Source organism: Vigna unguiculata, chromosome 9 (assembly GCF_004118075.2).
Source record: "Vigna unguiculata cultivar IT97K-499-35 chromosome 9, ASM411807v1, whole genome shotgun sequence".
Lineage (NCBI taxonomy): Eukaryota > Viridiplantae > Streptophyta > Magnoliopsida > Fabales > Fabaceae > Vigna > Vigna unguiculata.
Genome location: NC_040287.1, coordinates 7,191,490 through 7,203,443, shown reverse-complemented (window position 1 = coordinate 7,203,443; position 11,954 = coordinate 7,191,490). Strand labels below are relative to the sequence as shown.

The 11,954-nt window shown below is 32.9% G+C and overlaps 1 protein-coding gene across 2 annotated transcripts; it reads left to right on the top strand.

Annotated features, from left to right (window-relative positions):
- Positions 1-6,674: 6,674 nt before the first annotated feature.
- Positions 6,675-11,954, top strand: LOC114164275 (26S proteasome non-ATPase regulatory subunit 9). 2 transcript variants are annotated; one of them, XM_028048881.1, is made up of 5 exons: positions 6,675-6,939; positions 7,057-7,117; positions 7,224-7,301; positions 8,471-8,834; positions 11,771-11,954. In XM_028048881.1, exons 1-5 carry the CDS (start codon positions 6,799-6,801, stop codon positions 11,790-11,792), a joined length of 666 nt encoding a protein of 221 aa, XP_027904682.1. In that variant the 5' UTR covers positions 6,675-6,798; the 3' UTR covers positions 11,793-11,954. The 2 variants fall into 2 exon arrangements, with proteins under 2 accessions (XP_027904682.1, XP_027904681.1); XM_028048880.1 differs by having other exon boundaries at positions 6,678-6,939; positions 7,224-7,328.

The following is an 11,954-nucleotide window of genomic DNA, read 5'->3' as shown; positions in this document are numbered from 1 at the left end:
CTAATTTCTTTATAACACAATAATAGATGAAATAAAGAGATAGAGAGGAAGATTGAACACAAGTATTTATACTGGTTCGGATCAAAAGACCCTACGTCCAGTTGTTAATCTTTCAAAAACGAGATTAACTAAATCACTAAAATAAACCAAACTTAAATCAATGATAAGAAAGATTAGGGTTTAGAAAACACTTCTCTTGAATCACACAAGAGATGAAGACACCTCCCTTGAAATCCACAAGGGATGAAAACACCTTCCTTGAATCACACAAGGAATGAACACCTCTTTTGAATCCCACAAAGGATGATCGGCTTCTCCTAGCAACAGCAGCAGCACTCAATCACTCAAGATCCCACTTGATGAAAGTTATCGCTCTACCCACACTAGGTTTTTCAAAGCCTTCCCACAGAGAGTTCTCAAGTACTCAAACTTCTCTAACTTCTGTGTGTTTACAATGGAAGCCAACCACTCTATTTATAGAGGCCTATTTAGAAATTAGGTTAAGAATATGAAAGGTTAAGTCACAACTGCCATAGATAATCGATTATCATAAGTGATAATCGCTTATTCCAGAGCAGTTTCTGAAAAACATTGTTTCGTACTGATAATCGATTATCCTCTGAAATAATCGATTATTTCAAAGCAGTTTCTGAAAAATTTAAAAGAAAACTTATGATAATCGATTATCATAAGTGATAATCGATTATCACAGTGCGTTTTGTAAAAATAAGAATTTTCTCTCAGTGCTCTGTTGTTTGGGTTCTGCCTTTTGACTCTTGACCTACTATTTTAACTATCTTAAATAATGTACACATATTACAAGACTTTAAACAACTAAACTCTTAAGTCTTCAATTAATCTCTTGAATCGAAGCATTCTTTTAAGTCTTCAACATTTTCCATGCATCATCATCAAGTCTTCCATACTTCTTCATAAGTCATCATCATCATCAAAATTCCTTATTAGAGGAAGATGTTCATCTTCTTCTTTTTGTCAACAGTTGTCTGTTTCATCTCCACCTCCCTTCTCAAAAGTGCCCTTTGTAGTTTGTTTTCTTTATCGATACGAGGTGAGTGATTAGAAATCCTTAAAAAGTGAAGGTCTGAGGTTTTCCTTATCTTTTTTTGTTGTTTATTTTTGGATCTCCTTCGATGTTGCTTTGCTTCCTAATAGAGAAAAAACCATGTTGTATTGTGCGTTTTGTACCACATGTTGTAGGATTACAGGAAATTTTGTGACAAAAGGAACTTATTGAACTCTTTGCGGTTATTTCTCCAACAAAACATAAAATATGGTGTTAAGTTCTTTTCCTAGAAATTTGTTTTGTTGAAGAAGGGGCTAAGCATTGTATTTTAGCAAGGCGAATACAAAATATATCATCCAGAAAAAGGTTTGATTATGAAATCTAATATGTCATCGAATCAAATGTTTATATTGCATACCATCTCTTTGCCTATAGCACCCACTTGTTTGAACACAATTACGGGAAATGTAGTTGTGGCATTCCAGGTTTAGGCACTTAAGTTTTAAAGGTTTACATATTCTCCAACAAAAAGGTATGGTTTAAGGTTTACCATTGCATAAGCCTCCCTCTAAGTTGTTTAAAGATTGTTTGGTGGGGAAACAACATCGAGATAGCAATAAAAGGTATTTGCTTTCGTTTATTAAGGATTTCAACCAAAAAAACTTAGGTTTAATTTTTTTGACAAAAAAATCATAGGCTTTTACTATTTTCAAAAGCTTCAAGTTACATGTTGAGAAAGCAACAAATATGTCACACAAAGGGTTGCACACAGATCGTGGTGGAGAGTTTACAACTCGAGCATTCAACAATTTTTGCCATGCGCATGGAGTGCAAAGACAATTGACAATTGCATATTCACCACAATAAAAATGGTGTTGCAAAACACAAGAATCGAGCAATCATGAATTTGGTTCGCAACATGCTATCATAAAAGAAAGTACCTAAAACTCTCTAGCCATAAGTAGTAAACTGGTTTGTGCACGTGTTAAACTGTAGTCCAACATTATCAATGAAGGAGAAAACAATCGAAGAGGCCTGAAGTGGAATGAAGCCATTAGTCCAACATTTCAGAATTTTCAGTTGTGTTTCTTATGCTCATGTACTTGATAATTTGTGATCTAAACTAGATGAGAAAAGTTTGAGGTGTGTTTTACGCAAAATCAACGAAGAATCAAACATATACAAACTTTATGATCTTATCCCACAAATGATTATAGTAAGCATAAATGTAGTTTTTGAAGAAAATAAAGAATGGAAATGGGACAACCAACATGAGTCAACTGCTAAATGCGAGCTAGAATGGGAAGATGGTGAAAATGTGGTCTCAGAAGAATTTCCTGTAGAGGAAGATGTTGTTGATGAACAATTAGAAGAGTCTTTTGCCACTAATCAAGAAAATTCTAACAGACCCGTGGAATGGGGGAGTATAAAGCAATCAATTTGGCTAAGAGACTATGCATGGTGAAAGGTTGCTTGATGAAAAGGTTGTATTTTACTTAGCATTATTTGCCTTTGAATAAGTTGTGAATATTGACAAATGGAGAAATGTCATGGATGCAAAAAATGGGGAATTGAGAAAAATTGCACTTGATAATTAATTGATCGACTAAAAAGAGCTATAATAGTTGGAGTAAAATGGGTTTACAAGACTAAACTGAATTAAAAGGGAGAAGTTGACAAATTTAGAGCAAGGCTGGTAGTGAAAGGATATGCTCAGCATTATGGTGTGGATTACACAAATTTTTTTGCTCTGGTAACTCGTATGGAGACCGTGCGGTTGGTAATCATGTTCACAACACAAAATGGATGGGCTATACATCAACTAGATGTGAAGTCTGCCTTTTTACATGGAAAATTAGTTTAAGATGACTTTGTTGAGCAACCTCGTGGTTATGTTGAGAAGGGGAATGAAGAAAAAATGTACATATTAAAGAAATCGCTTTATGGGCTTAAACAAACTCTGTGTGCTTGGTATAACCATATTAAAACATATTTTGTCAATGAAGGTTTCAAAAAATTTGAATATGAGCATACTCTTTTGGTTAAACAAAACAAAAGGGACAACATGTTCATTGTAAGCATATATGTTGACGATCTTTAGTTTATAGGAAATGATGAGTTGATGTTTACTGTACAAAGAAAAAATAGAAGGTGAGGGTGTAACATGGCACCTAAGATAGAGGGCGACGATTTGTTTTAGGAAAATGATAGTGTGAAAATGTGTTTTTAACAACCACCATTACAACCTGGTGTGGTTGCTGATTGGGCATTTCATTTTCAATTTTCGCGAATTTCCACGTTAGCAAGGGAAGTATGAAGAGTTTGAATGAAATCTTTCTTTAAAAGGAAGTGGAAGGCAGAAAGTGCGAGAGCTCCGTCTCAAACTAGAAAGCATTGTCTTCATTTTCTTCAAATGTTTCTCTTCATCTTCAACTCGTCTTCTTTTGAAAACTTTTTTTCTCATTCATCCCTCTTCTTCTTTACACCTTGTATTTGTGGCAATGGTGTACACACTACAAGAAATCAACTTATTATTTACACTAAATTTTCGTAGGATGTTCTGTTATCTATGAATTATCCATGAAACAAATTTCGTAGGTATTGAGCTAGTAGGTAACTTTATCTACAAAAATATGTTTCGTACATCACTTATCTACGAATATTATCAATGAAACAAAGACGTTGATAATTATCTATGAATAACCTACAAACATGATTATCTACGAAAATGGTCGTGAAAAATTTACAATTGGAGTTTTTTAAGAAATATTTCGTTGGTAACTTATCTAAGAAAATTGTTGTAGGTAATTTGTTGACATAAATTATCTATGAAAACCTTCATAAATAATTTATCTACAACAACCTTCGTAAGTAATTTATCTACAACAACCTTCGTATGTAATTTACATACGAAACCTTGCGTAAGTGTCAACACTCAATTTCGTCTGAATTATAAAGTATATATTTTTTATTTTATTTTACTTTGTTTTATTTCATCCTTTTATCTTATTTTATTGTTATTTTTTACCTTAATTTTATTTTTGTCTCATTTTTTTGTACACATTTTTTAATGAAAAACCAAAATATCTGAAAATCATGAAAATTCACAAAAATCTAAAAAATCTAAAAAAATGAATAATATTTTATTTCTCATTTGGTGTTTGTTTGGCCGCTCACGTCGTGTAACACTTATTTTCAAAAATATCAAAAATAGTTTTGGTGTTTGTTCGACAGTTCGTTTCATGTGACACCTCTTTTTAAGTAATTAAAAAATACAAAAAAAATGTAAAATTTTCAAAATATAAAAATATCAATATTTTCAAACAAACAATTTCTATAAGAACTACGTTATCCTTAATTCTCTATTGTGAGATACGTAGGAGTAAGGTCAGTTCTTGTCAGGTTCATCTAAAAAAAAATCAAATCATTTTCTAAATAGTTTTCCAAATCTCTTTTGAAGAACTATATAACCCTGATTTCCCACTTTAAATGAGAATACGTAGGACCAAAGTCAATCCTTGTCGGGCCCAAAAACAAAATATATTTTTGTTTCTTTTTAATATTATTGTTTCATTATTTTTGGGGAAAATTAACATTTTGAAAACTACATCAACTTTGCATTTTTAATTAAAAGTACTGTCATCGGAAGGGCGTTGTAGGGTGCTAACACATTCTCTACGCGTAACTAACTCTAGAATCCAAAATCTGGTTTTTTGCAGACTTGCTTTTTTTTCATGGGTTTCCATAGTTTTCCAAAGTTTTCTAGAATAACTATAGTGGCAACTCCAATATCTTTTTAAACTTGTTTCTTCTTTTGTTAGTCGTCCCGTCGTGATTTCGGTTGCGAAAGTAGATAACATTATAATATTTAAAAATATTATGAAAATTTTAAAATAATTTTAATTTGTCAAAATTATTTAACATATAGGTCATTCATATACACAAACATGTTAAACATATACACTACTCTCATTAATAAACATGTATCTTTTCTTTCCATAAATACATGTTAGGGTTTAGGGTTTGCTTTCTTTAATGAACACACTACACACTCATGGTCCATAAACAAAATATTGAAATTTGAGATTTTGAATATCAATTAGGTCTTTTGAGTAAGCATGTAGGTCTGCCAATGGATTGATTTAGTTTTTCATGTTCTTTTAATTTAACATGTTCATAAATGAAGGTAGTTTCATCCATACTAAAAAAGATTAAACTAAAGACTTCCTCTTATTTGCTAAGAGGTTTTATTCCATATGCAAAACATGTATTCTAAGTTAGCATTTATTTGTATTATACTTAGCACCTGCTGTCGATAATGGATTAGTAAAGTATTATTTTAATTCAAGAACTACAATAATAAAGTTAATGTCATTAACATCATTTTAGTGACAACAAGAACCAAACAAATAATAGAGTTACTTAACCCTAACCTCTTAAACCAACATTTGAAATGAAAAACCATATTTGTCTTTGCCTTTTATAGAAAAAAGGAAACATTACAACCAATACACAGTACACTAAAACACCAAAAAAATATAAATAAAACTTGCCACCATGCACTTTTTGTAGAAGTGATCCCGATTAACTTCCATCAACCAACCAACTAAAGGAACAGAGGACAACCACAACCTCACACCACTAAAAAAATGAAAAGAAGTCTCTCTTTTCGACGACAATGGATACAAAGGCGCAACCGTCCGAGGTTTTGTCTTGAAGAAGAAAAAATATATGGAGAAGAAAAGGGGTTTTTAGAAGAAGAAGAAAAAAAAAAACGGTTGAAGATGACAAAGAGAGTGCTCTCTAGTTTAAGATGGTGCTCTCTAGTTTTAGATGGTGCTCTCTTGCTTTCTGTCTTTCTACTTCCTACTTTCTCTTAAAGAAAGATTTCATTCAAACCCTTTCCGCCTCCCTTGCCAACATGAAAAATCAAAATAATTGAGAATGAAATATTTGATCAACACCACGCCAGGTTGTAATAGTGGTTGTCAAAAACTCGTTGTCCCTTTAAACATTCATGATTGTTGAGGCTATTTACTTTCGTAAGAAACAACTTAATTAGGCTCCCATCTTTGATGTGGTCAAATTTTTTCACATTTTGTAAATTTTGCGTGAGATGAAATATATTGCATTTTCGTGTTAGAGTTATGAGTTTTGAAGTCTCTTATTCATTTATTTCTACCTTTAATACTTTGGAAGGGTTCACGTGGAAGTGGCAAGCTTCAAGGAGAATGGTGTTTTCATTCTTGATCACACCATTTTATAAAAAACATACAAAATGAGTTTAAAAGTTGATACTAATGTCATTTGCAATGTAATAACAAATCAACAATGTAAAATATGATTAAATTAAACCGATTGAAATGGACATTTGCTGTAAGATAGAATTTCATATTTCATATTCTGTTCATTTGCTCACAAAAGAAATCCCTCATAATAAATTTCAAAGTAAATACATTCAGCATGTAAGAAGTTATTAGAAAACGTATCTTTAAATTTTTCTCATTTAATTTAGTATTTATTTATTTTTTTATTTAAAAAAAAACTAATTATTAACAGATATAACAAGAATATAATTAAAGTGATGGTTACTAATGATTAAGTAATTAGTTCCTTAACAAGTTAAAGCCATTAAAAAACTCTGCACGGATAGGAAAAAAGAAAACCCTAGATAAATACATCAGTTCATCATTACTCAGGTAGAGGGAGAAGTTCTTGTACCATTCATTTTTATATCAGAAGAACAACGAAAAATCGTTTCTCTTGAAGTGACTATGGTGGCGACGAACGTGAAGGCAGAAACCATGTCTCTCATGGACAAGCGTAGCGCGCTGGAGGCGGAGATGAACGCCATCATCGCTCGCCTCTCCCAGCCCGGAGCTCCTGGTGTCTCCGGCGGTCTTGTCGATTCTGAGGTTTTCCCTTCTCTTTCTTTTCTCACTCCGCTAATTTCAACCATCTATTCATTCCAAAGCTTTGCATAAGCGTTGATTCATTCATTCTTTACGAGACGCCGCTGCTTCATTTTTTAGGGCTTTCCTCGTTCCGATATCGACATCCCCGTTGTTCGAGCCGAACGACATCGCCTTGCAGGTTCGCTGATTCGGCTTCGAACCACTGTTGTTTGTGTTCAATTGCTTCTTTACAAGCGTCAACGTGCTGATGCTGTATTCTCTTATGATTTTCGTTCTCTTTGTAGAGTTGCGCAATGATCACAAGGAGATAACTGAGAAAATAAACCAAAATATTCAAATTCTGCATTCTGCAAGACTTGAAAGTAGGTCATCGGTCTACAAGAATCCAGGTATCACCAAAGAGTCGGTGTTTTTGCACGTACAAGTTTACATGTTGGAACTTTGATTTTATATGCTACTATGGACTTGGTTTGTCAATAAGTTGAGTCATATAGCTGCACCTTTTACCATGGAATTTGGGATTTTCAAATTCTGTTTCTATGTATATCTTTTGAGTTATGGGTATTGCTAGCCGTGCCTTTTGTTCTTTATGAATTATAATAGCATGAATGCATGATACTTCTGGTTTTAAGGTTGTCTTTTTCATGTATGATTTTTTCCTTGTGTATGTATGTGCCTTGCCTTGTAGCTCTCTGCATCTTCCTGCATAGTCACTAAATGCGTGAGTTAGGGTCGATTTTTTCTGGAGCAACCTTGTGCTCTGTCAAATTTGATGTTGGGTCCTCCTTACCCTACTTCCTATGCCAATGCCGTAATTTTCTTTTTAATCGCAAATTATGACTACGTTTTATAGTCTATTTCTTTGTCATTAGCTTATGGAGCATAATAAAAAATTGTTGTGCAAATTATTACTTGATCTGTTTATTATTTTAGTTATAATACTTATATTCATGTTGAAGTGTTACTAAAATTTAAAGTCTAACCACTTTAGTATTTTTGGTGTTGAATATGACCAACTTGAAAATTTTACCTCCATATGTTATTATCCATGATATCACCCTCCCTCTCCCTGCTGCCAATTCCATCAGCATCAAAACTTTAACACACTCATGAAGAAGCCAAGCTTCCACTCTATCTCATGAAAAGTTCCAGCATGTCCTAAAATTACAAGCACATAAACCCTGCAAAACCCACCCACTGCTAAAAGAACTTTAAATCTTTCTTTCAAAGTCATGTGCCTGAATGTCAAAATATTGGTCCAAAGAGGCTTAACAAAGCCACTGTTCCTTGAAGATGCAAAAAATCCCATTGCAAAGTTGCCTGTAAACCTGATGTAAGAAAAGATGATTGTTTGTTATTGTGTTTTGTTGTTAAAGTGACTAATATTAGTTTTTGTAAAGCTATTGTTTTTGTTAGCATTGGTATGAATTCTTGTATTAGTCTTTCTCCCTTCTTTAGTTTGATTAAGATCACTCTCTGTATATGAATAATAAACGGTATTTATTATGACAATGTTTGACTTCATGCTAAGGTAATGATGATGGTTCGGAGACTCAGACCTCATCAACTACAGACACTGTTGCATTGATGACATCACAAAATGTTCTCATGAGACATTCCCCCAATTCAATGGATGTGGATGTGTTGATCAGTAGACCCTTTGCAATGGTAGACGAGATAGCAGATGCGTCACCAGCAGTGGAGGATGGTTTACAACTTGGAGATCAAATTCTTAAATTTGGTGATGTGGAAGCAGGTGATAATTTGCTCCAAAGGCTTTCTTCGGAGGCTCAGTCAAATATGGGTCGTGCAGTACCAGTTGTTATTGTGAGGCAAGGCATAGTGATAAACTTAACTGTTACACCTAGATCTTGGCAAGGCAGAGGACTACTGGGGTATGCCTGCTGTCCCTCTATTTCTTTTTGTTTTTGTTTAGTGTGCCTAATTAAAAGCCTTAGAATGCTTTTTATATATTAAATTTATGATTTATTCATAGTATTTTAAATTTGGAAAAAGACATTTCTTTTTAAATTTAATCTTAGAAATAAATAAAACAAAGCAGAATTTCTTTAAATAAATAAAAAAAAGTTATATTTTTTATTTTGTGTGTGGATAAGTAGAAGGGATGATTGATTAGAGCTTAAAAGATTTTAACAAATGTATTGTTAGACTATGATGATTTGATGTCTATGAGTGATCGTTTGACAGTCGAATAATATTTCAAGAGGGTTTTTGCAAGCTGCTTATAAAAGACAGCCAAAAGCTGTTAAAGGTGCAATACTTGAGGCAGTGCCATACCTAGGAATTTTATAACGATTTACCTCAGTACTGGGCTAAATATAATTTCTCTTTTACATTGTAAAGAGTTTCGCTAATCAATAATTGATTACAATTATTCTCACTATCACTTCTGGCTTATAACAAATGTATAAAGTCATTTTTGACTATCTTATTTATCTTCCCAAGATAAAGAACAAGTATTATTATTTTTCTTTCATGTAGCGACTTTTAACTTTCCCGAGTATTCTTTAAGTGTGACTTGCTACAACAAAAGAGTTGTTTGAAAAGATTACTAAGATAACACCCAATAGAGAGGATATGAACTTAGTAAATTCACAAAGTGAAGGGTTTAGAAATAAGAAACATTTCCTATTGTCTCGCTAGATGCTCCTAAGATCTTGCACTAAGAGAACCCTTATGACATTATTGCATGCAAAGAGCTTTAAATCACACAGAGTCATTTAGAATTGCTGGAATCATTATTCTTTTTCTGCTTCATGGGAGAACTCGTACTATAGATATCTTGAATAAGACTATTAGAGCTTGCTTGCAAATCTTCTATCTTTGTTTCAATGCTTTATTAGAGGTTGGTAGCCAACCTTTTAGTTGACATGTTTTAATTTGTGCTCAACTTGATATGCTGATGACAACTTTTTCTTTGAACACCGCTTCATAATACTGGCAATACCCCAATACCAAATTAAGCATACAATCTCAAGATGAGTTGATATACTATGTTAGAATAAACTTGGGAACCTGTATGTCAAGTTTGGTTAAGAGTAGATGGTCTAGTAAATTAAATTTGAGTCTTGTGATACACATGGGTTTTCAGTGTCTACATTGTCTGATGGTTGTTGTCAATCATTAACCGTGGTCTAGACTTTCTTGCTTTGAAGGGTTTGACGATCTTTGTGAAGGTTCATCTTGTTTTTTCTTTAAGAGTATAAACATTTGCGTTTTTTTTTGTGCATTTAATTAAGATCTTACTAGATCACCAAACCTTAGTATTATTTGTTATGTATTAACTCTTTGACAAATATACCAAATCATTGCAAGTAGTAAAATGGAAGTTCAAGTATCGTTTTTCCAAGGGATTTGTTTTTGTTTGTCTAATTGTTATTACTTACTGATTTTAGCAATAGTAAAGATCATAGTTTGATTCAATGTAAGAGAAAAAAGCATACAGAATTAGACAATTACAAAAATTATAATGACATTCGGTAAAAAGCTTCATTGTGGTTGGATTTCATGAACCAATTTAATGCAACACGAATGCAATATATCTCAATTCTATTCAACATTCACATGATAAGCATACTTGCCCTAGTTCCTTAGAAACAAGTTATAAATCTATATGTTAAATCACTAATTCCTTAGCATGTTAACATACAATTTGCATTAAAATCAGATGTCTAGAATGACCAAGCGATTAAGTCTATTCCTAGAACCAAAACTGTTGGGTGTTCTATCCATGTCTAAGTTCCAATTCATCTTCCAACCATTTGATACTCACAAATAACATGGTATTCCATCATAAACATTAACAATCTAGATAGAACATTTGAATAACAAGAGATTATATTGCATTAGGAGAGTTACACAGAATGAGTTCTTTACATCAAATCCTAATGAAATGGGAGTTTAACTACTCCTATGCATCTAGAGCATACAAGTTGGATGAAATTGCGAGGAATTTGAAGTCTGAATGACCTAGAGTTGACTTTGACCCATATAGGTTTCTGTGTTTCCACAACAAAAGAACTCCCTTTTTTCGTGTCATTCACGACATATTAACTACTTCCAGAAGTTGTCTTCTTGTTGAGCGAGCACATACTCTCGTTTAGCGAGAAATGACTTCTATTTCATTTTCAACTGTCTCGTTGAGCGAGACAACATACTCCCTGAGCGAATATCAAGCTTGATTGTTGAGCGAACACTTTCGTGGCTGAGCGAAAAGTGGTTTTGACATGCAATTCTCAAATCTTCTGCAAATGTCCATTCTCCTAGACAATAATGTCAAGAAAACAAATTATATCTAACTTAAAAGAAAACATAAAAGTCTTGCATCTTTCCATGAGAAAAATACATAACACATGAATGAATACAAATATTAGAGTAAAATAAGCATGGAAAATAAGTATTTATCACACTTATCATTGTGATGGAAATCATGGGTAGTCTTAACAAGACCATATTGATTGATGAAACTAAACTGTCTTTGATAGTTGTTTATCTACTTATCATAACATCTATATGTAAAAGTTGGTAAGGTGGAATAACGTTAATTGACTAGCTATTGTTAAAAGTATTCAATGTTCCACCTGAAGTATGGTGAACGGATTATGTAGAGAAAATTTTCTTTTACCCCTGACGTTAGTTTGTTTTGACAAAATAATTTGCTCTTTTACTAAGCTTTTCAAGACAACTAATGACAATGGGGGTTATATTCTTAAATTTTATTGTTACCCAATATGAAATGTAATTCCTTTGCTACTAGCGCTTATGTGTTCATGTTTATTGCTGACATGTTTTCTATGTTGTATGCTGGCAGATGTCATTTTCGGATCTTGTAGGTCCCATGCTTATTCTTCTTATGATGATGGTGACGGTTGTTTCTTTTCCCATCCGGAGTTCTTTACCTTATCATATTTGTCTAGGCAAGACTCTGTAGTATACAATTACATTATGGTGCACTTTTCCTGACTCAATAATGCGTTACACTTTTTTTATCATCA

Bases quoted from the DNA above. Each gene is read 5' to 3' on its own strand.
- LOC114164275 (XM_028048880.1), top strand. From the start codon at position 6,799: ATGGTGGCGACGAACGTGAAGGCAGAAACCATGTCTCTCATGGACAAG. The intron at 6,940-7,056 runs GTTTTCCCTTCT...TTCATTTTTTAG, and splicing joins GCGGTCTTGTCGATTCTGAG to GGCTTTCCTCGTTCCGATAT. The intron at 7,118-7,223 runs GTTCGCTGATTC...TTCTCTTTGTAG, and splicing joins CGAACGACATCGCCTTGCAG to AGTTGCGCAATGATCACAAG.